Raw genomic sequence first — 21,718 nt, 5'->3', positions numbered from 1 at the left:
TTCGGCGCTTTGCTTGCTTTGCATATGGCGCAACTTCTGACGTACTGACCTATGTTCTCTCTCATTTTAGGCCAGTAGAAGTGTAATTGAACTTTGTCTAATGTTTTATGGAAACCTAAGTGACCCGCTGTGGGTGCGTCATGGCACCGTTTGATGATTTCCGCTCGATTTTTTACCGGAACAATCCGCTTCCATTTGTGCGCTATTGATCCTCCCTCTCTGTGTTGACAGTTTTTAAATATTTCGTCGTCAACCAGTCTAAAGTCCGGGAAATCCTCCCCATGGGTTCTTATCTTGTGCAGCAGCCCTTCATACCAAGAATCCTCCATCGTCATAGCGTCTCCAATTACAGTGGTGGTTGCCACTATCCGTGAGAGCGCATCAGGAACTACATTGATGCTTCCCTTGCGATATTTGATGTTGAAATCAAACGCATTTAGCCTCAGAATCCACCTACTCATCAGTGCTGTCGGATTTTTCATGGATAACAGGTATGAGAGCGCTGCATGGTCGCAGAAAACGGTGAATTTTACTCCTTCTATATATCCCTGAACTTCTCAACTGCACGGATCACTGCTAGACATTCCCGCTCGGTCACGGAATATTTTCGTTCCGACGATGACAGTTTTTGTGAGAAATAGCTCACTGGGTGTTCTTCTCCATTCACGTCCTGCGTAAGAACTGCACCAATGGCGACATCGCTGGCATCGCATGCAACCGAGAAAGGTTTATTATAGTCTGGCATGACTAGGACTGGAGCCGAAACGAGTGCTGCTTTCAGGTACATAAATGCTTCTTCTGCCTTCGCTGACCAGCGAAACTTCGTTTTAGTTTTTGTGAGCTCCGTAAGTGGTGCAGCAATCTTTGAGAACCCATCGATGAATCTCCTGTACCAGTTGCTTAAGCCGAGGAATCGTTGCATTTCCTTCCTGCTTGTGGGTGTCGGAAACTTCACTATGCAAGCTATCTTTTCATCGTCCACTTTCCATCCATCTTGGTTCAGTACGTAGCCCAGGTATCTTATTTCCGCTCTGCAAAATTTAGATTTTTCTGGTGAAATCGTTAGATTCGCTCGTCGCAGACGAGCGGCGACCTCTGTTAGCATTTCCAGATGTTCCTCAAAGGTACGTGAACAGATTATTATGTCGTCAAGATAATGGAAGACTCGGGGCTCTAGATCAGCAAACAGGTGCGTCATCAATCGGGAAAGTGCCTGACTGGCCGTGCATAGCCCAAACGGTACTACCTTAAATTGGAAGTGGCCTCTTGAAGGTATAGTGAATGCTGTCAATGGTCTTGATGCCTTCTCCAGTGGCAGTTGCCAGAAGGCATCCTTTAAATCGATTGACGAGATGTACGCGCAGCTCCCCAGGTTGTTAATAATTGCGCTGATTTGTGGGATCGGATAGCCTTCATTTGTCATGATGGAATTCAGATGTCTCGCGTCTAGGCACAGTCTGTATTTCCCAGTTTTCTTTTTTACCGCCACGAGGGGGTTGTTCCAGGGTGAAAACATCGCTTCCTCAATCACGTCTAGAGCTAACATGCGGTCGATTTCTTTGTTAACTTCATCCAAAACGTATTTGGACACTGGATAATGCCGTTGTTTCTTCGGTTTCGCCTCTCCTACCTCTATTCGGTGTTCATATAGACTAGTACGTCCTAACTTGCCGTTTACTGCTGTTGGGAACATGGATACGACTTGATCTAATTGTTTCTTCTGCTCCGGTGTTAATTCTTTCATTGGTTCCTCTGCCACGGTTTCTTTTGGGTCGGGATCGGCAGGGATTTCAATGCCTACTTCTTCCAGCGCGTAGCATACAGGTTTGACTCCGAAGGTATTCCAGAAATTCATGCCAAGCACTACGCATTCCGGAAGAGATGGAGCCAACAACACTGCGATTGTCTGAATCCTATTATTGAAGGAAATGGGTAGATACACAAAGTTTCGAATGCTATGCGCTGTGCCATCGACGGTTTTGATTTGACCCTTCGCTTCTCCTTTTCGCAAGTGGAGATCTTCTATAATTTTCACCGCGTTTCCGCCAAGCAAAGAGCAGCTAGCACCACTGTCTAGTAGTCCTCTTAATGTTTTACCCAGCACAGATATTTCTGCATGTGGGCGTTCGTCGTCTTCGGGGTTGATGATGATTGTGTTGATCATTGCAGGATTTGGGATTTCCGAGGGGTCGTAAAAGCTTTGCGAGGATGTCCTTCCCTCAGTTAGTGGTTCCTCGCGACTGCGTTTCCCAAACATGAGCGACAGTTGGGGTAATTACGCAGTGAATACCCTTTGTGCCCGCAGCGATAGCAGAACATCACTGCTTGCGGTTTAGGACAGTCCATAAACCGGTGTCCGTCCTCATCACAGTTCCAGCAGACTAGTCCTGCTCTTCTTTGATCACTTGTTTGCTGCTGACTAGGGTCCGAACCTTCTCGCCGTTGCTGCTGATGTACTCGCTGCGACCTTTCTACTCTGCTGTCCTGCTGCAGCTTTAATGCGTTCACCTCTTCTGTTAACTCGATTATGCGTTGATGCCAGTTTTCTCTGTCTGCTACGGACTGTTCTTCAGATGGTTTACGTTGATTGTCGATGGGCGTCGAGTGCTTGTTGGATGTGAGTGGATGCTGACAGCTGCAGCCGCCTTCCAATTGGCTGAAGTCATCATCCGAGTTCAGTGCATGTACTCTCCCGAAACGTGGATTGCCTCGATTCAGTTGCGTTGATCGATTGACGAGTGGCGTTGCCAGGTTTGGTTCTAGCAAGCTGCTTTGCGGAAAGGGCACTCGTCTTTGTCGGCTTAGAAGAGCCCGTGTCTCGTCATAGCTGCTACATACTTGTACCATGTCCTGCAACGAGTGTGGTCTTGCTGCGGTGACAATGGTTGCGTAATCGCCATTCATGAAGAACTTTTCTTCCTCACTCATCGGGGGTTGCACGAATCGAAACAGCGCGGATATGTCCCGATAGTATTTGGCAAATGACTCTTCCGGTGCCTGGAATCGGAAGATTGCTTCTAATTTTAGGATCTGCTCGTAGCTGGTGGGTAGGTATTCCTTCCGTATTTCGCTTTTGAATGCCTCCCAAGTAATCAGCACGTTCTGCGAGACTGCACGGCCATACCAGTCCAAGGCATCGTCGAGTAAAAGATGTTTTATTGATTTTAGCAGTGTGTCATCCGAAAGCCCTTCCGATCGTGCAAAGGTCTCTACTCTATCGAGGAAAGTGTTCAACGATGTGGTGTCTTTTTCGCCCTTGAATTTGAATGGCCAATTATGTACCGCCTTGAGACTCCTACGCGCTTCGTGTCGCTCCTGGCCAAATGTGTTCCGTTCTCGCTGCAATAGTTGTATTAGCAGTTCATCTCTCAATTGTTCTGTTGTCTGGTTACTACTCGTCATAGCACGACCGGGGTGGTATGCTGGCGGAGGTGTTCCCATTGGAAGCGACGTATTCCTTCCTAGGTTTGAGAGATTAACTGCTACTGCTCTTCCTCTTCCTCTTCCAGCTCGAATTGGCGAACTTGTTGCCGGTATGAAGTTGATATTCATCAGTTCGTCGTTGTTGTGTTTGCTCCTTGCGCCTGTATTTGTAATAGTCTGCCGAGCTGCTTTCTGTTGGTTCTGTTCCGTCTCTGGGGAAATGAGAGTGTTCTGATGTTGTTGGTACTCTAGTGATCCTGCGCCATCCACACGTTGAAACTGTTGCTCACTGCTGCTATCTACAACTGAATTTCCAAGTCGTTCACTGATGTCTTCTATCACGAACTTCACTTGCATTGACACCGACGCGTGAATATCGATCATGTTCTCCGGAGGTTTCACGATTGACAGACGATCTCGATAGTGAATCATTCGAGATCTTGACTGAATGAGAAAATCTGTGTTGCGTTTCTTAAGTGCTGTCTCAACCATTGGAATCAGCAGTTTAACTTGCTGTTCACAACGTTTAATGTTTAAGTCTGGCGCTAAAGCATGCTCAGACGATGTGTGTTTTATGTTGATAGCAAACTCTTGCTGCATGAGTTCTCTCAGCTTCGTTGCTTTAATTCTGCGCGTCGCAGATGTTGGTTGGTCGCTTCTTCGCAGAGCCAACTCATAATTGAGTTCCTCATCACTGAGGTATAATGGATCCATACTGTCTAAGTGTCTTCAACACGAAAATTTAGCCAAAATGGACAAAAGAACTGAATTCCCACAAATTTTAAATACTAATTAATGCTACGAGTTCGTTTTGGTTGGGCGCCAAAGTTAGATTCGTCCTTGTCAGAGTGCAAAGAGCAAGGATCGGACCGGCTAACAAACATAAAAACGCCTCAATTCATGAAAAGCTGTGTGCAAACATTTTATTTTCCTCGTTTGATCTACTCCTTTAACAGGGTTGTTTACTTTTTCCCCATCTCTTAACTTCTACCCTTCATGCCTGCTAACCGTCTACGCTTCCTTCCTTCTTTTTTTTTCTTTCACACCATTCCCCCCTTTTTTCCCACCACGTGTGTTACGTTCGTATTTTGAAGTTTATTGATTGATTTTTTTTATGTGTGCAAACTAAAACTAAAACAAAAACAAACCCTAAAGTAAAAGTGAACACTTACTACATAATATTGTGCTGCAAGGGTCACTGGGTTTGAAAACAAAACAGGAGAACAGAATTAGCTTGGCGGTCACAACCAACACAGCGAAAAAACGTCGTTTCCGTTTGCCACCCACCGATCCGCGGGTTCGCGAAGCAGCGCTTGGCCGTGTAAAAGGGAAGATTTGGTTTGAAGAGAGCAGTGCTCGTGAGTAGCCCCGTGATGGGAAAAAAGGGGGGAATGGTGTGAAAGAAAAAAAAAAGAAGGAAGGAAGCGTAGACGGTTAGCAGGCATGAAGGGTAGAAGTTAAGAGATGGGGAAAAAGTAAACAACCCTGTTAAAGGAGTAGATCAAACGAGGAAAATAAAATGTTTGCACACAGCTTTTCATGAATTGAGGCGTTTTTATGTTTGTTAGCCGGTCCGATCCTTGCTCTTTGCACTCTGACAAGGACGAATCTAACTTTAGCGCTAGTGGCAAAACTCCAATGAGGCCTGGATGCCCTGACAGAGTACCTCACCAGCTGGAAGATCTGTATCAACGCGGCGAAGACCCAGGTCATCATTTTCCCCCACTCCAAATCCCCTAAACTTGTTCCGCCTGGGGACTGTAAAATCATCTTCAATGGCACGACTGTGGAATGGGCCAATGAGGCCGACTACCTTGGCTTGACCCTCGACAGCAAGCTTATTTTCAGGCAACAGGTTGACAAAACGGTGACAAAGTGTAACGTCTTGTTGAAACTGCTGTACCCTTTGATCAACCGACGGTCGTAATTGTCCCTGAAAAGTAAGCTTGCTGTCTACAAGCAAATCATCCTCCCTGTGATCGAATACGGCATGCCGGTCTGGGAGAGCTGCGCTAAAACCCACCACCTCAAACTTCAACGGGTCCAAAACAAATTCGTGAGGATGATCCTCAACAACTCTCCCTCCCAGGACAAGAACATCCGAGGTCACCGTCTGGCCGGAATAAAAACCTTACATGAACGCTTTGGTGAGTGTAAAGAAAAGTTTAGGGTCCGTTGCTTGCACTCGGACCAACAAGCGCTTAGGGCGCTAGTTCCAATCTAGGTTATCAAATTTTTATTGTAAATATTAGTGTACATAGTAGTTAGGTTATCAAATTTTAAAAAACACTAGCGCCTCCTGAAGGCCGTCATGATACATTATATTTAAAAAATTAAGTAACAACATAATAATAATAATAATAATTAAAATCGAAGTTGGAGGGCCAAGCCGGCCGATCACTGTACATGTTAAAAATAATTGGATTGTTTAGCAAAGAAAAATATGAGGTTTTTTTATAGTTTAACTTAAAGAGCATGCTTTGCTGATCTCCAGCATATTTTTAATTTGTTTGAAAACTTTTTATTTACTTTTTTATACAGCAAACAATAAGCCATTTCAATCGATAGAATGACACTAAGATTCATAGAATGACAGTTGGCCCATGCATGCAGCATAAGAACAAATTTTTAGTCCCATATAAATTTAAAATGCAAATTAAAAATAGTTCCAATACTCCAAAAATTCTGAAAAATTGGGGTTTGCCTCAGTTTTTTATGCAGTTTCAGAATATGTAAAAACATTGATACCCCTAAACAACCCAATTGTAGAACAAAAAATGTTTAAATAAAGAAGAATTTTACTACTACTACGCGCTAGCCATTTTGATGGGGATTACGCAAGGACCAATTGACAAAATTTGATGCAGTGGAGCGGACACTGCAGCACGAAGGCGTGGGTAACACCAGTGGCAATGCTGAAAATTTATTCCAAATGGTGGAGGCTTAGCGAAAAATCGAGTGGCGGTCGCCGTTCGCGGAAATCATGGAAGGATTTTTTTCTGTCGGCTCTTTTGTGACTTTGCCCTTAATTTTTAAATGTTATGCCAAATCGCTCAATGCTATTTATGGAAACCTCCCTGCATAAATGTCATTTGACAATGCCTCAGTACGTGACGTTGTGCGCGTTCAAGCGATGCTTTGTTTATTATTTATCTGTACTGCATTTAAAAAAATTGATAAAACAGTGAGATAGACGAGTGCAAAAAACGCGAATTAATTTGTACGCAAAAAACGGCCTCAATGGCAAAAGCTAAAAATAATTGTGCAATCATCTCCGTTTTGCAGTCGCGTACGTTCTGGCCGTCGATGTGTTGCTCATTATTGCGCTTGTTGTGGGTGTAGATTCTAAATCGAGTGTTTTCCGTCGGACGAGAAAATTTTTCAGTTCCATCAAAGGCAGAGGTGTGGCCTCTGATCCGTGAGTAGGATTCAAGAGAACCGTGCCATCGTGATGGATGACGTGGTGGACACGGCCGGATTCGAGGAGTTGAGCGACAAAAACGAAATCATCGCTAAATATCTGGAACAGCTAAATCAGCTGAAAGAGTTGGCCGCCAGCCGGGGACGGATAAACGAGGCGGAGTTCAATAACTACCTGGTCCGGCACTACTTCCACAACAACAACATCATCAACTACATATTCGACAAGCACACCAGTCGGATCCTGCTCAAAACGGTCATTGACCGGAAGAAAAAAATTATCAACTTCATCTTCGTACTGCTGACGTTGTTTATTGTGTTCTCGTACAAACATGAAGTGTCGACGGTGGTGCTTCGCAATATCCAGAGCTTTATCTATCCGGGGATGCGAGTGTGGCGCAAGGTGACGGTGCCGATCATTGCCAACTATCCTTCGCTGACGGAGCTGTACGACGAAAGCTGCCTGCTAACGAATCCGTACTTCCAAGTGGAGAACCTGAACTGCGATCCGTGCGCGGACGTGGCCAACGTGCTGGATCTGACCAACGTCGACCAGGTGGCGGTGAATTATCCGTATATTTTTAAGGTATGCTTTAGTATGCGGTAAACTGAGTTATTAATATTCGTGGGTTTTTCATTTTTAGACACAGAAGGAGCTGGTCGACATCAACCGGTTGCAGATGTTGTACGAACAGCACCGTGCCATTTTTGCCAAGGATGCGTACAAAATCCAGTCAACGCATCCCGAAATCCGCAACCTGGACGATCTGTTTCGACAGTTTGTCAACGCTAGTCAGCAAGTGGAGAGCCATAGCGTTTGGCGCTGCAATCGGATGGCCCCGGCCCGATTGCTGAGGTCGATCTTCCCCCGGCCGTCTCGGCTTCCATCGACGGGGGTAAGCCTGGAGCGGTACCTAATAGTGGATACTCCACAGGCCCTGCCGTACCGCATCCCGGATGCCGAGTGTGCCAACATGTTCATCATCCAGGGCTACGGCAGCCGGACGTTTTTACTTAGGCCCACGCAGGAGTGTCGGCACCGGTGCCGAACGTTGTCGGTGCGGTTGCCTGCCAGCTACGGGTGTAAGTAAAAAATGACACGGGTCTTTCCCATATGGATGTTAAATTTCTTTGGAACATCATTTCAGTGATCTACAACTGGTGGTACTGGAAGCCGATCTCGTTGCCGGAGCAGTACGCCAAAACGCCCTCCGTGAGTTACATCGGATCGTACTGCTGAACGGGGCCCAATCCAGCTGCAATGAATGAGACGCCATCTCACCGAAGCCAAAATGCATTCATAGAAACCGAGGAAAGTCAGAAACTTGAACATTGACTGAGGGCAGCGAAACATATTTAATCCTCCTAACAAGAACTGCTCAGCTCAGCGGAGAACCAATTTAAGTGTTGTGACCCCGAGTACACCAAAAGTGTTATTTTTGTAAGTATATTTCATTCTTATGTTGATTGTTTTGCCGAATTTACTCTGAGATTAGCCCCCGATATTAGTCAGGTAGCGTTGTTGTGTGTAACGTTTCAGGAACTATGATAGTTTGGGCATTTTTATGTTGAATGTTTTCTATGTGTAATGTATAAAGTATTGTAAATGAATAAGTAGACAGCGACATTGGCAAACTGCCGTGATTCAGTGTGATTATGGGAGGAGAATGGTTGCAGGAACTAAACATTTTCAGAACGGTCGAATGAAAAGGTAACAGCTCTGCTGAATCTATTTTGTTGACAGACTATGTTAGTTAATGTTATTCAAAAATCAAACTACTTTTTATTACTGTTTGACTACTACGCTGCCAAAATCGTATTTTTTTCTCATATGAATAGGAAATCCAGCAAAGATATTATGACATGACGATTTTTTTTTAATTATTCAATTCAGCACAACTGAACTGAGGTAGTGGACTTGTTGTAGTAATAATCCATGCATAGTAAGCAGGCCGTGACTTTAATACACAAGGTAAATATGTAATTCTGTCTGAGTAACTAAATAGTCATACAAAACAGATACAACAAACTGCAATTGTCAAAGTAGGCTCTTTGTATATCAACAATCGACGAACGGCACTGCACGGACTGCTTTGTCTCTTTCTCACTGCAAAGAAATTTGAAAACAACAAGGCCAGTAAATGTCAAAATTTATGAAGAATGAAAGAGAAAGAGATTCAACCGTGCAGTGCCCTTATAGCTGTATATATGATTTTCAAGTGCTAATTAGGCTCCAAGGCGAAAGAAACAACAAAGCATGCGATGCTGCTCTGCTTTATGGGCGTTGTTCAGTAAAGCTTGACTTCCACCACTAGGTTCGCTAGCGTTTCTAAATCATGGAAAGACCACTTTCCACGGCAAAGAAACCTATATGTTATGTGGTGACAGGCTTGTTTTATTATCAAGGATCTTTAGGATGTGGGCAACAAGTAAATAAGTTTTTTTTAGTGTCCTGAAGAATCTGATAAGATCCTGATCTCAAGATGTCCCAAGCCAGGGCAAACCAATCCGGTGCCGGAGATGGAATTGGAAGATCAATGGGACTAGTTAACGAAGGAATTACTGCAGGCGGAAGACTTTCTCGATGCGGAGGGTTTTTGCTGCCCGTTATGGAGCGCTAGGTCGTGGTTTATTCTACGTCTCGCAAGAGGTGAGACGTCACCCATTTGAATTACACGGTCGTCTCACGCGAGAATAGTCGAAAACGCCAATTCTCGAGTCATTCGAGACGTAGAATAGGCATAAATGGGCCAAGACAGCGAAACCAACATGGGATAACCTCAAGAAAGCTTTCCAGGATGACTGAATGACATGGTCGGTAGATCGCATTACTGCGTGAGTTAACGAGTCAATCATTATGAGCATGAGCATGAGCATGATGACCGTACATTTCGTAGTTCCAGGATCTAAACATCACTTCTACGGGTCTTTCTTCCGGCATACATACTATATGTCCTCCCAACTGTAATCCGTATTATTTTATCAGACTGCTAGTGTCTACATTTTTGTACACTTGACACAACTCGTGTTTCGTGCGTTTGCGTCATTTGCCATTTTCCACCACGTACGCCGCCAAGTATTGAAAGTCGCTTTTTTTCGCTCAAACACTCCGGGAATTCAATAGTCTGCATCTTTCAACGTCCATGCTTTATGGCCGTGCAGGTCGACTGGACAAATCAACTATGTATATACAGAGCTAGTTCTGTCCGTGTCTTTAAGCTGCTAGACTTCAGCTGGTTAAGCAACGCGGCTAACGTCATTAGCACATGTAACGAGTGTTTCAAGATATATAAATTCGTCGACAACCTCAAATCCCATCAATTTCTCACTCGGGACCAACGCCGTTTCGGCTGCCACGTTCTCTGCCAGCCACCAAGTAGTTAATTTTGACCGACAGATTCTTTTAACCTTCCGATGAAAAGGCACGAAAGCCTCTTCCAATGCTCTGCGACCTACACTCCAATGATGTCGATGTCATCCGCAAAACCATGGAGCATGTAAGACTAGTTGATAATGGTTCCATTTCTTAGCACACCAGATGTCCGAATTGCACCTTCTAGAGCTAGTTGAATAGCAGATAAGAGAGCGCATCGCCCTGCTTCAATCCATCTAACGTCACGAACGAATCGGATGTCTCACCCGATATTCTGACGCTTGATTTGGATCCATCCTGAATCAGCCTGATAAGCTTTGCCGGAAAGGCATGTTGTAGCATTATATGCCACGGTTTCACTGAGTCGTACGCAAACATGTGCTGAGTCCGCAAGTTGTATCCACGGATTTTTTCAAGGATTTGTCGCAAAGTGACCTTCCTAGTCGCATCACTAATAAAAGTCACGAAATATCGACTGCCCGCCAAGGATGGTACTTATTCGAATGGTCCGCATACATCTGTATCTACTAGCTCCAGTCGTTCAGTTTCTTTTGCTTACATTTCACTCAGAGACGTTGTTTATAGATAGAGACCCGCGAAGAGTGAAGCCGAAAGTACCAAACGAACCGTCAAACGCGGTACCAAACGAGCAAGGAAAACAAACATAACCAATCGGTACTAAATGCAGGATAGGTATTGTAATCAACATTATAGGAATTACGAAAATGTTTGAAAAGTTAAGTAAATGAAGATGTTTTCAGAGTTCTCATAGCAAATTCATATATTGTATTTAATCATATTTATTGTTGTATATATGGCAATGGTGCTAAAGAAGACAAAATACATAGTTGGAGCAAACGAAATAACTGCTCACACTGAAAGTCACTTCAAGTTCTCACAAATTTTTATGTTGCCAATCGCCCAGGATGTTTTCGCCTGCTGGCCGTGAAACCAGAATTGTTTTATTCTCTCCGCGTGTCTCTATATAATACCATCGTCTCTGATTTCACTTTCACTTATTCCGTACACTGAGGAAACGGGTCGTATGAACATCATAAGATACTCTTTTGAAATTGCGACATAAGAAAATGTGTTGATTTTCATAAGTTTTTATTATGGAATGAATTTCATAAGACGATCTTATGAAATATTTTGAATATATGTAAAAAAAATGTAACCCGGATTCGAACCGTGGACGTCGAGATTAGCAGGCGCGTGATTACATCACAAGCCTATCAACCCCTCAAGAAAACCTTGTCATCAAGGGAAAACCTCCCACCGGCATGAGACAAAAATCTAGAAACACAGTCAATTTACATGCATGAGAAAGTGTTGAGCTGCACTAATACAGCACGTACAGGTTCGCGGTTCAGCATAAAAATCACTCAACGAGTCTTATCCACGAAATCACCAGAGATAGAAAAATAATATTGAAATTTTACATGCATAAATTTTGTTTATTCCCCTACGAAATCAACTTAAATCTAAAATGGTTTGTACTTATTTGCTAGTGTTGAAAGTGTGTTAATGTATTCCGTGTATCCTTCCGGCGATGCTGTTGATCATCTGAATGGCGATCTACCACTTCAGCCGATCCTTCAATGAAGCGCGGGATAACCATGCGCGCGCCGATGCTTAGAAGCCCAAGCCGCAACAACACATTTGGTGGCAAAACTAATAGGCCGATCTCATGCTATATTCCAGGCTCACTCCATGCAGCACATGTTAAGTTTCGATACACTTCTACCGTGGACAATGGTTTTGTACTGTACTTCACGGTTCTAGTATTTTTCACTCCGATTTGAACTGATGCCTTCATCCAAACGAGTAAGTCGGAACTGATTAAATCTCGCTTCAGGTATTGGATATATCCCTTATCTTCCTCCCGATTCCAATTCACCACTCTACGAAGAGGACAAGAAGCTAGTCGACTCTTGAGACGAGAGATGGTTTTAGTACAGTCTGGACGTTTCGATGAGCACTGTTGAATCCCTATTCTCAATAAAATGGACATTGTTTAGAAGTGCGAGACCGGCCTTCTGGTCTTACAATACGATCCCTCCACGTAGGCTGCTGCGGGCCAGCGATATAATGCATATATGTGTGTTTGGGCTTCGTGAACAAAACACAATCGAATGATAATTGGCATTCGATCTCAGACGATGGGTTCTGTGGTTCTGTTGGGAAGCAAGGATGTTATCGATCATTTAGTAATCTGCCTTCGATCATTTAGTAGTTTGTCAATAACTCACTCCAGAGGCTAAATTTCAAAATATGTTGTATGGTGAACATCTAGTGCAAAGGTTTATCTACAACTCTGCTTAACAGTTCGTTGTTTGAATTTCACTAATAACGGAGCTATAGCGCTAGTAGCAGTAACTTAGACTAAATGATTGCATATTTTGTTATCACTTAGTATAAGTATAGAAACTAGCACCGTAACTCCTTTAATAGTGGAATTCGAACATCGATCTGTTAAAAAGAGTTGTAGAAAAACCTTCGCACTAAAAGTTCACCATACAACATATTTTGAAATTAGGCCTGTGGAAAGAGTTATTGTCAAACTACTAAATGATTGAACGCAGATTACTAAATGATCGATAACATCCTTGTTGGGAAGTGTTGTGCTTTACAAAAGAGCTAACTCCAACACTATTTTATATTCTGGTGGGCTAATAACCATTCCAAGGGAATCGAGTAAATGTCTGTCGCATGCTATGATTAAGCAGGTGACAACCTTTCGCTGGATAGCTAATATAAATCCAGAATTTGGCAAAACAAGGTCTTATGATTGTTCTCATAAGATTGGTCTTATGAAAATTGTAAGAGCTATTTTCCTGAGTGTTCATCTACCAAGACAAGATCGAAAATGTCAAGGAAGCATTTTTCATCTATTTTAAAATTTCAAATTATACAATTTTCCTTTCGACTTTTGAGTCGGAAGAAAAACTGACTCGTTTAGGATGATTAACTTTATAGTACACTGAACAAAAAAATCGAATATCGATTCTTCATTTTAGGACCCAATTGCAACCCATAATAATTAATTAATAATAATTACGTAAGGATTCAAGATTTATTTTTTCAAGTTTTGGACAACTCGTCTCATTGTAAACAGGATATTTTGGACTCGGTTTTGGAGAGAACAATTTATTCCAAAACATAATGAAAGGATCACTCTCATCCAGGACAAACGATGAAAGATGTATTTTTCAAGCACGGAAATTTGGTGAGAATATTCCATTATATATATTTTTACTTTTATTGGAACTGTATGATTATATAGATATAAAATAACCATCAGGGCACCCGATTGAAGCGATTTGGATAGGAAGAGTGGAATTGCCAACTTTCTATTGTTAACATTTCGTGGATAAAGGGCGGGCTCTTCTCCCCATCTATTGGGTCAATCTGGGAAATGAGGGCTTAATTGTATTATTGTTTGTACGAACTTTCTTCTGGAAGGAGATTCTCTACTCATCCCGTGGATTCGCATAAGCGTCTTTGCTTATGGAACCACCCCATCCATTTTTGGCCCTTCATACAGGAGTCTGATGAAATACAATCAATAATATAATCATGATCAAATCGTTTGTCAGATATGGCCAGTGCTATCGGCAGATGCCTTGCTACAATAGATGGTAGTATCATCATCATCATCATCAATTGCAACCCATGCGATCATCTTTGTTTTTCTTACTTATTTACTTACTTATGAATCCTGTACTGCCGTTCTACGCATAACTGTCCCATGTACATAGGAAATCCCAGCAAACATGGGACAAATATGTGTATGACGGCAGTGTACACCTCCGGTGATGCAAAGGGCCGACTTGAAAGATATCCATCCTGAGCGTTGCCCGGCTATCGCTTTAACCTGTTGCCATGTTAGATTTCGGTCGACTTCTTTTACTTCATTATTGAGGCTTCGCTGCCATGAGCCTCTGGGTCTGCCTCTGCTGCGATTTCCTGCTGGGTTCCAGTCTAATGCTTGTTTACAGATTTCGTTTCCGCCCCTACGTAGAGTGTGGCCGACCCAGCCCCACTTCCGATCCCGAATTTCTGTTGCTATCGGCCTCTGGTGAAAACGACGATGGAGCTCGTTGTTTGAGATCCAGTTGTGAGGCCACCAGGCCCGAATTATATACCGCAGGCATCTGTTAATGAACACCTGTAGCCGTTGAGTGTTCTCCACTGATGCACACCATGTTTCGCTAGCGTATAACAGCACAGATTTCACGATAGAGTTGAAAATTCGTATTTTGGTGCGTTCACTTATCTGCCTGTTTTTCCAGATATTTCTCAAACTCGCAAAGGGAGCCCTTGCTTTCTTTATCCGCGCGCCTATGTCGATCTTAGTACCGCCGTCTGACGCCATTTGGCTACCAAGATATTGGAAGCTTTCAACATTTTTCACTGGTTGCCCGGTTACTGTGAAACTGGAAGGAGTCACCGTGTTTACATCCAACGATTTGGTTTTGTTGACGTTGATGACTAAACCTGCTGAAGAGGAGCGCTCGGCAAGGTCGTTGAGCTTACTCTGCATATCAGAGCGCCGTTGCGCGAGGAGTGCAACATCATCCGCCAATTCGAAGTCATTTAGGTGCTCCATGGTTATAGGCTGCCATAACAGCCCGCGGTTTGGTTCACGGTCAATCGCATCTACCAGAATCTCGTCGATTACGATGAGGAACAGTAACGGTGATAGAATACATCCTTGCCTCACACCAGCTACGACCCGGATAGGGTCGGACAAGACCCCATTGTGCAGCACTCTACACGAGAAGGCCTCGTACTGTGCCTCGATGAGGCCGATAATTTTCTCAGGAACTCCCTTGCGTCTCAGGGCGCCCCACATATTCTCGTGATTGAGACGGTCGAAAGCTTTTTCGTAGTCAATGAATACCAAGTAAAGGGACTCTTGGAATTCGTTGACCTGCTCCAGAATGATGCGGAGCGTGACAATATGGTCCACACAGGATCTTCCGGCACGGAATCCGGCTTGCTGCCGCCGGAGAGTCGCATCGATCTTCTCCTGAATCCGGGCTAGGATAATTTTGCACAGAACTTTGAGAACGGTGCACAGCAACATAATGCCTCGCCAGTTATCGCATACAGTCAGGTCACCCTTTTTGGGCACCTTCACTAAGATACCTTGCATCCAGTCGACCGGGAAAGTTGCGGTGTCCCAGATATTACGAAATAAACGATGTAGTAGTTGAGCGGATGTCATGGGGTCAGCTTCGAGCATCTCGGCTGATATGCGGTCGATCCCTGGGGCTTTATTCGATTTCATGCTTTGGATGGCTGTTTGAATCTCTAGCAGTGATGGAACTTCGGTATTGACGCGTGTTATACGTCGGATCCTAGGCAGATCATGCCGAGGTGGTGATGGGCTGGCTGGCACTTGAAAAAGTTGTTCGAAGTGCTCGAACCAGCGTTTCAGCTGGTCAGTTGGGTCGGTCAATAACTGATCATTCGCGTCTTTCACAGGCATCGTTGCATTCATCTCCGCCCCGCTTAAGCGTCGTGAGATATCGTAGAGGAGGCGAATGTCCTCGGTTGCGGCGGCTCTCTCTCCTTCGTCGGCCAGAGAGTCTGCCCACGCTCGCTTGTCCCGTCGACATGAGCGTTTTACTTCCTTCTCAAGAGTCGCGTATTGTTGACAGGCTAAGACTTTGGCTCCTCTGGTTTTGGATCGCTCTGTCGCGGCTTTGGCTTCTCTTCGCTCCTCTATCTTTCTCCAGGTCTCATCGGTGATCCATTGTTTTCTCTGGGTGCGTAGTTCACCCAGATTGTTCTCGCTGGTGGCGATGAAGGCATTCTTGATGGCGGTCCATTGGTCTTCCACGCTGCCACCTTCCGGAATATCTGCAGCACGCATCTCCAGTTCTTCAACGAAGGACCGTTTCACCGTGGCATCTTCCAGTCGGCGTGTGTAGAATCGTCGTCCAACTATTTTCTCCTGCCGACGAATCCGGGCAATGCGCAGGCGTATTTCGCCGATGAGGAGGTGATGAACAGATATCGGCACTACGTTTATTCCGTACATCAAGAAGGCTCCGTTTCCATTTCCCGCTGATGCAGATGTGGTCGATTTGATTTTCTGTAAAGCCGTCACGGGAGACCCACGTGACCTTGTGAACCGGTCGATGAGGGAAGAGCGATCCCCCGATCACCATGTCGTTATTACCACAAAATTCTGCGAACAGCTCTCCGTTTTCGCTCATTTCTCCGAGACCATGGCGTCCCATAATGCGCTCATGGTTCGAGTTGTCGGATCCGATCTTCGCATTGAAGTCGCCCAAACAGATCTTGATATCACCCTTCGGAATTCTATCTACGACGGCATTGAGTTGACTGTAGAAGTTCTCTTTGTCTTGCAGGTCGGCAGCATCGGTTGGCGCATAACATTGGATTATAGTAAGGTTTCGGACCCGTGTTCTAAATCTGGCAACGATTATCCTTTCACTTAGAGGTTCCCACATCATAAGCGCAGAGTGTGCCTGAGCGCTTAGTAGGAAGCCAACTCCGCGATGCCGGGGAACGTGTTCACCTCGTAAACCAGAGTATAGCAGAACTTGTCCCGACGGCGTTCTGTGTTCTCCAAAGTTTGGCCAACGGACTTCACTCAGTCCCAGGATCTCAAGCTTCATGCGGCGTGCCTCATTGGAAAGTTGTGCCAATTTACCCTGCTAGGCTAGGGTTAAAACGTTCCATGTTCCTATTCGTGTCCGTTGTTTCGCGCTAAGAGTCGTCGGCGTAAAATCAGTCCGTATTCTTTCATTATCGGATTCTCGAACAAATTGATGTTTCGGGAACAGTAGGTTGTTGGCCCAAGGTTCCCTATCCACCGGGATGGGGCTGCCATCTTAGGTATAGCTTCCGGGGAATAGCATTTCATACTCAGCCGCTGGATGCCAGACCAGACGCTGTTGGAGCCGCACCTCCTTGGTGAACAGACGCTCGATCAGTCGGGTCAAATTTGTTTAAAGTCCCACCCAACACCAGGACTAGGCTAGTGCGCTTTGAGCGGCACACGGTCGTTTTGATAGGGCCTACTTGGGGACACATGCAGCTTTTTATAGAAGTTCAACAGAGCCCACTGTCGAACCCTACCACATCCTAGGCAGACCCCACCCTCTCACTCTAGCTGATGTCCGAATAACCCAGGCTAAGTACGCAACCCTTAGCTGGTGGTCAATTGTCATCGGAAGTCCCGTGGAAGCGTGAGTATTGGAACTGGTGAGGACCAGAGCTATGTTAGACGCCCCTTCCCGGATGTCAACTCACCATTACTCACTCACCATGTGATGAAATGCTACCATTTTATGTAACCACGAATGGTTCGATGTATATGGGATGACTCTCATCGTGTTCGTGAGCTTCCTGTAGATTTCGAGGCTTAATGTTGTATTTGCTTCCCTGATGACCAGTAGATCCAAGAAAGGTAGCTTACCTTCTTTTTCCTCCTTGAAGGTAAATTTGATGTCCTTATGCACGTTGTTTATCGCTTCCAGAATCCTGAGTAGATCCTTTCGGTTGATGATGCTGAAGATGTCTTCGACGTATCTCTACCATCTCTCGGGTAGTATTCCTTGTTCCTGTAGGTTGTTCTCCAAATTCGCCATGGACAGTTCGCAGAAAAACAGTGATAGTGGATTTCCCATCGGTGTTCCCTTTGTCTGTTTATAGTAGTTGCCACGAAATGTGAAGTAGTACTCCGTCATACATAGCCTTGCCAGATTTAAGCACATTTCACCTTTCCTCGCCATGTTGCTTCCGTCCTTTGTGTGAGCAGCCAATCCTCAAGAAGATTCAGAGCATCTCTCACTGGAACGCTAGGGAACAATGCCGCTACGTCGAATGATACCATTATGTCCCCTTCTTCGATGTGTCCTGATTCCATGGTATCCATCCTGTCATCTACCTTGTAATTATTTTTTCGTGGTTTGCTGAAGGACTGTCACTCGCTGCCCTAGCGTAGTTTTCGCATGGTTCGGCTTCAAAGCTAATCACCTGTCCGCCATCGTCTTGGTACGAATCAGCCCATGTTGACTGGGTGATTAAATGGGTCGTGGCCAACGATTTCTCGTCTCCGTTTCACCAAACGTCCAATACCTGGTTCAATGTGTTTTCGGAGCAACACCCTCCGCAGCAACACTTTTACGGAGAACGACCATACTTGATAGGAAGACAAGACAATTTTAGCCCGAAAAAAAATAATGAAAATCTCCACTCTTCATTTTTTTTTATCAGAAGCTTTCCGTTGGGTCCACAACCTGTTCGAGGTGTTAATAACTATAAAAAATCACAAAAATTAAAGATTCAAAAAACTGTTCGAGGTTTCTAACGCAAAGAAACAACTTCTCGGGAGAAAATAATTGAACCCGTGTGGTTCAGCGTGTGTTCGTGCCGCTGTTGGTAAAACTTGATGGATGATTGAATAAACGAGAGGTGGAGTAAATGTTCGTCAAACTGCTTGACTGGTGTGTACGTTGCATAAGCCATTTTATCCAGTTTTCCGCGAGCGGTAATGGCCGCCAGCCTGCCTGCGGGTCAGTCTCTGATTTGACTTTTTTGGAGGTCAACTGCACCAACCGCTCCGAGCATTTTGACCAATGTTGCATATAAGAAGGTGCTGATTCAGTGAATTCAAGCCTTCTCTTACACCACATTGATCAAAATGCTCGAATGGTGAAAGCTCAAAAGACAGGACACCTAACACTAATAAGTATTTACATTTTACAAGGAACATTTGCGAAAATGGAATGAAATGATGATGGTTTGCATGCAAATTTACCAAAACAAAGACCGAGCCGTCCACTCAAAGTTTCGATCAGCTGATCGAATCTGTCTCATAAAATGGCTTATTGTGTCTACACTGGGGTCGCTTTTTATGCGGTTTGTTTTTGCTTGTTTCTGGCCTTTGGACTTGATGAAACATTGAGTTTACCCCACCAAAAAATCCAAAGAAATCGAAGAAAAATTGGGTGGTATTTACAAAGTTGGAGTAATTTAGGTCAACCGAGAAATTGATGAAATGTATTCGCGTAAAAGGCCAACTCAGTATAGTAGAACTCGGGTGTGCCCCGCACACTCAAAAGTTCCAACCGCGGTAGGCAGTGGATATTTTTGCATATTTCATAAATATTCTATCTATCTCTTGAAATAATAATAATAATGCAACATTCCTCCAGGGACTCCGACGGGAATCCTCTAAGAATACCGAAGGAACCTCCAGGGATTCTGAAGGGAATATTTCAGGGAGTCCGAAGGGAATGTTCCAGGAATTCCAGATCCTCCAGGGATGTCGATGGGAATCCTCCGGAGATTCCGACGGGAATGTTTCAGGAATTCCAACGGGAAAATTTCAGAGATTCCGAGGGGATGGTTCCAGGGATTCTAATGATATCCTTCTAAGGATCCTCCATCCTCAAGGATTTCTGACTGGAATATTCCAGAAATTTGAACGGGAATGTTCCAAGGATTGCTACGATAATGTTTCGAGATTCGGATTTCGGGAATGCTTCTGAGAATTCGACGGAAATGTTTCAGGGATTCCAATGAGAATCTTCTAGATTCCGAATGGAATCCTCCAGGAATTCCGACGGGAATACTCCAGGGATTCCGATGGGAATGTTCCAGGAGTTCCGACGTGAATGTTCCAGGGATTTCGTAGGCAGTGTTCCAGGGAGGTAGAAGCAAATCGTAGAAGGACTCCGAAGCAACCTGTCGAGGTATCCCGGAGCAAATCGTTGAGAGACTCCGAAATAATCCTCCAGGTATTCCGAAAAGGATCCTCCAACGATTTCGAAAAGAATCCTTCAGGAATGTTGCAGGGATCGTTAAAGGATTTCGAAGCAAATCGTTGAATGTTCCGAAGTAACTCGTCGAGGAACTCCGAACTAAATTTTTCGAGGGATTCCGAAGCAAACCGACGAGACTTCGACGAAGCGAATTGTCGAAAGATTCCAAAGCAATTCGTCGAGGGATTTCGTAGCAAATCATTAAGGGTTTCCGAGGCAAAACGTCGAGAGACTCCGAATTAAATTCCGAATTCGAAGCAAATCTTCGACTGATTCTAAAACAAATCGATTCGAACGATTCCAAAGCAAATCAACGAGAGAGTCTGAAACATGTTTTACCACTGAAAGCTTTACCACATTAAAATACTGAGTTCCTCCTGGAGTCTCTCAAAGAATACCTTTTGAAGTTCCCCCAGGAGTTCTGCTTGAAGTTGCTCCTGGGGCCCCTCCAAAAATTCTTTTTGGAATTCCTCCAGGAATTCCTCTCGGAGCTCATCCAGAATTTGTTACTGGCTTTCTTCCAAAGATTTCTCCTTTTTTCAGGAGTTCCTCCAGGAATTATTCCTCCTGGAGCTCGTTCTAGAGTTCTTCCATCCTCGATTTTCTCCAGGAATTCCTTCTGATTAAATTGTGAGAATCTAGAGCTATATTAGCCACTTATTCCATGTGGTCTATAACCATTTGAAAATTCACACAAATAAGGAAACATCCACAAATTACGTAACGCTTAGAGGGGGGAGGGGGGTTGACCGAAGTGTGACAATCCATACAAAAATTTTCAATGATTCATACAAAAAGTGTGACATAGGGGGGAGGGGGGGTTGAAAATTGCCAGTTTTTGCGTTACGTAATTAATGGATCTTCCCTAAGGACTGAAAAATGTTTCGTAACCATATTTAAAAAAATCCGTCGTTGTCTGCTTATTCATCGTATTTCCAGTGTAATTATTGTATCGTACTTCCACTAATGTATTTTGTTTGCTATCATCTTTATTGAATTTCGAAGAAAAACACTATTTTTTACAACTGTAGTCTATTAAAATATAATGATATTACTTTGACTGAGCAAAGAAGCTGTAACATTTACACTTATTTTAAGCCTAAACTTCTGCTCCTATGTCCCTTTTCATTTATTTCTTTTTTGTTGGATCAATGCCAAAAATAATCCCAAAAATGTGAAATAAACACGAAAAAAATGAAGAACAAAATAGAGAATGCTTCCTTAAAGAAAATAATTTTGAGAAGAAATCGTAATGCCATAATACTTCAATTTTAACCCCATAAAAATAACGTGGGTAACAGCACACGCACAACGTGTGCGGCAATGATATTAATTGCTAAAGAAACCAATACCGAAAAACTAGAGGAATCTTTACAATAGAAAAGTGCGTGAATGCGTGATGTATTATATAAGAAGCAAGGAAACGATACGAGTAGAATGGTGCACTTTCTCCCTTCCCACTGATAACAAATAAAAAAATAAAAATAAAAAGAAGACCTAAAATTGAACCCACGAAAACAAGTAATAGATTGATTTTTTTTAATAGAGATAAAATATTGATCCACACACAACGCGCATACACACACAGAATGGGTTGTAAATAGGGAAGTGTGTAGAAGCGCCAATTAAAGTGCAAGCACATGGCGTATATGAAGTATAAATATATTTTTTTCTGCGATGAAAATGTGAGAAA

The 21,718-nt window shown here is 43.9% G+C and overlaps 1 protein-coding gene across 1 annotated transcript; it reads left to right on the top strand.

Annotated features, from left to right (window-relative positions):
• The first annotated feature begins 6,515 nt into the window (after positions 1–6,515).
• LOC134207757 (uncharacterized) lies at positions 6,516–8,310 on the top strand. Its single transcript, XM_062683627.1, has 4 exons — positions 6,516–6,643; positions 6,709–7,429; positions 7,488–7,926; positions 7,992–8,310. Exons 2-4 carry the CDS (start codon positions 6,875–6,877, stop codon positions 8,081–8,083), a joined length of 1,086 nt encoding a protein of 361 aa, XP_062539611.1. The 5' UTR covers positions 6,516–6,643; positions 6,709–6,874; the 3' UTR covers positions 8,084–8,310.
• Positions 8,311–21,718: the final 13,408 nt, after the last annotated feature.

The sequence above is a fragment of the Armigeres subalbatus genome, chromosome 1, assembly GCF_024139115.2.
Source record: "Armigeres subalbatus isolate Guangzhou_Male chromosome 1, GZ_Asu_2, whole genome shotgun sequence".
Lineage (NCBI taxonomy): Eukaryota > Metazoa > Arthropoda > Insecta > Diptera > Culicidae > Armigeres > Armigeres subalbatus.
Note: the sequence above shows the minus strand (reverse complement) of the source record. Positions and strands in the feature narration are given on the sequence as shown.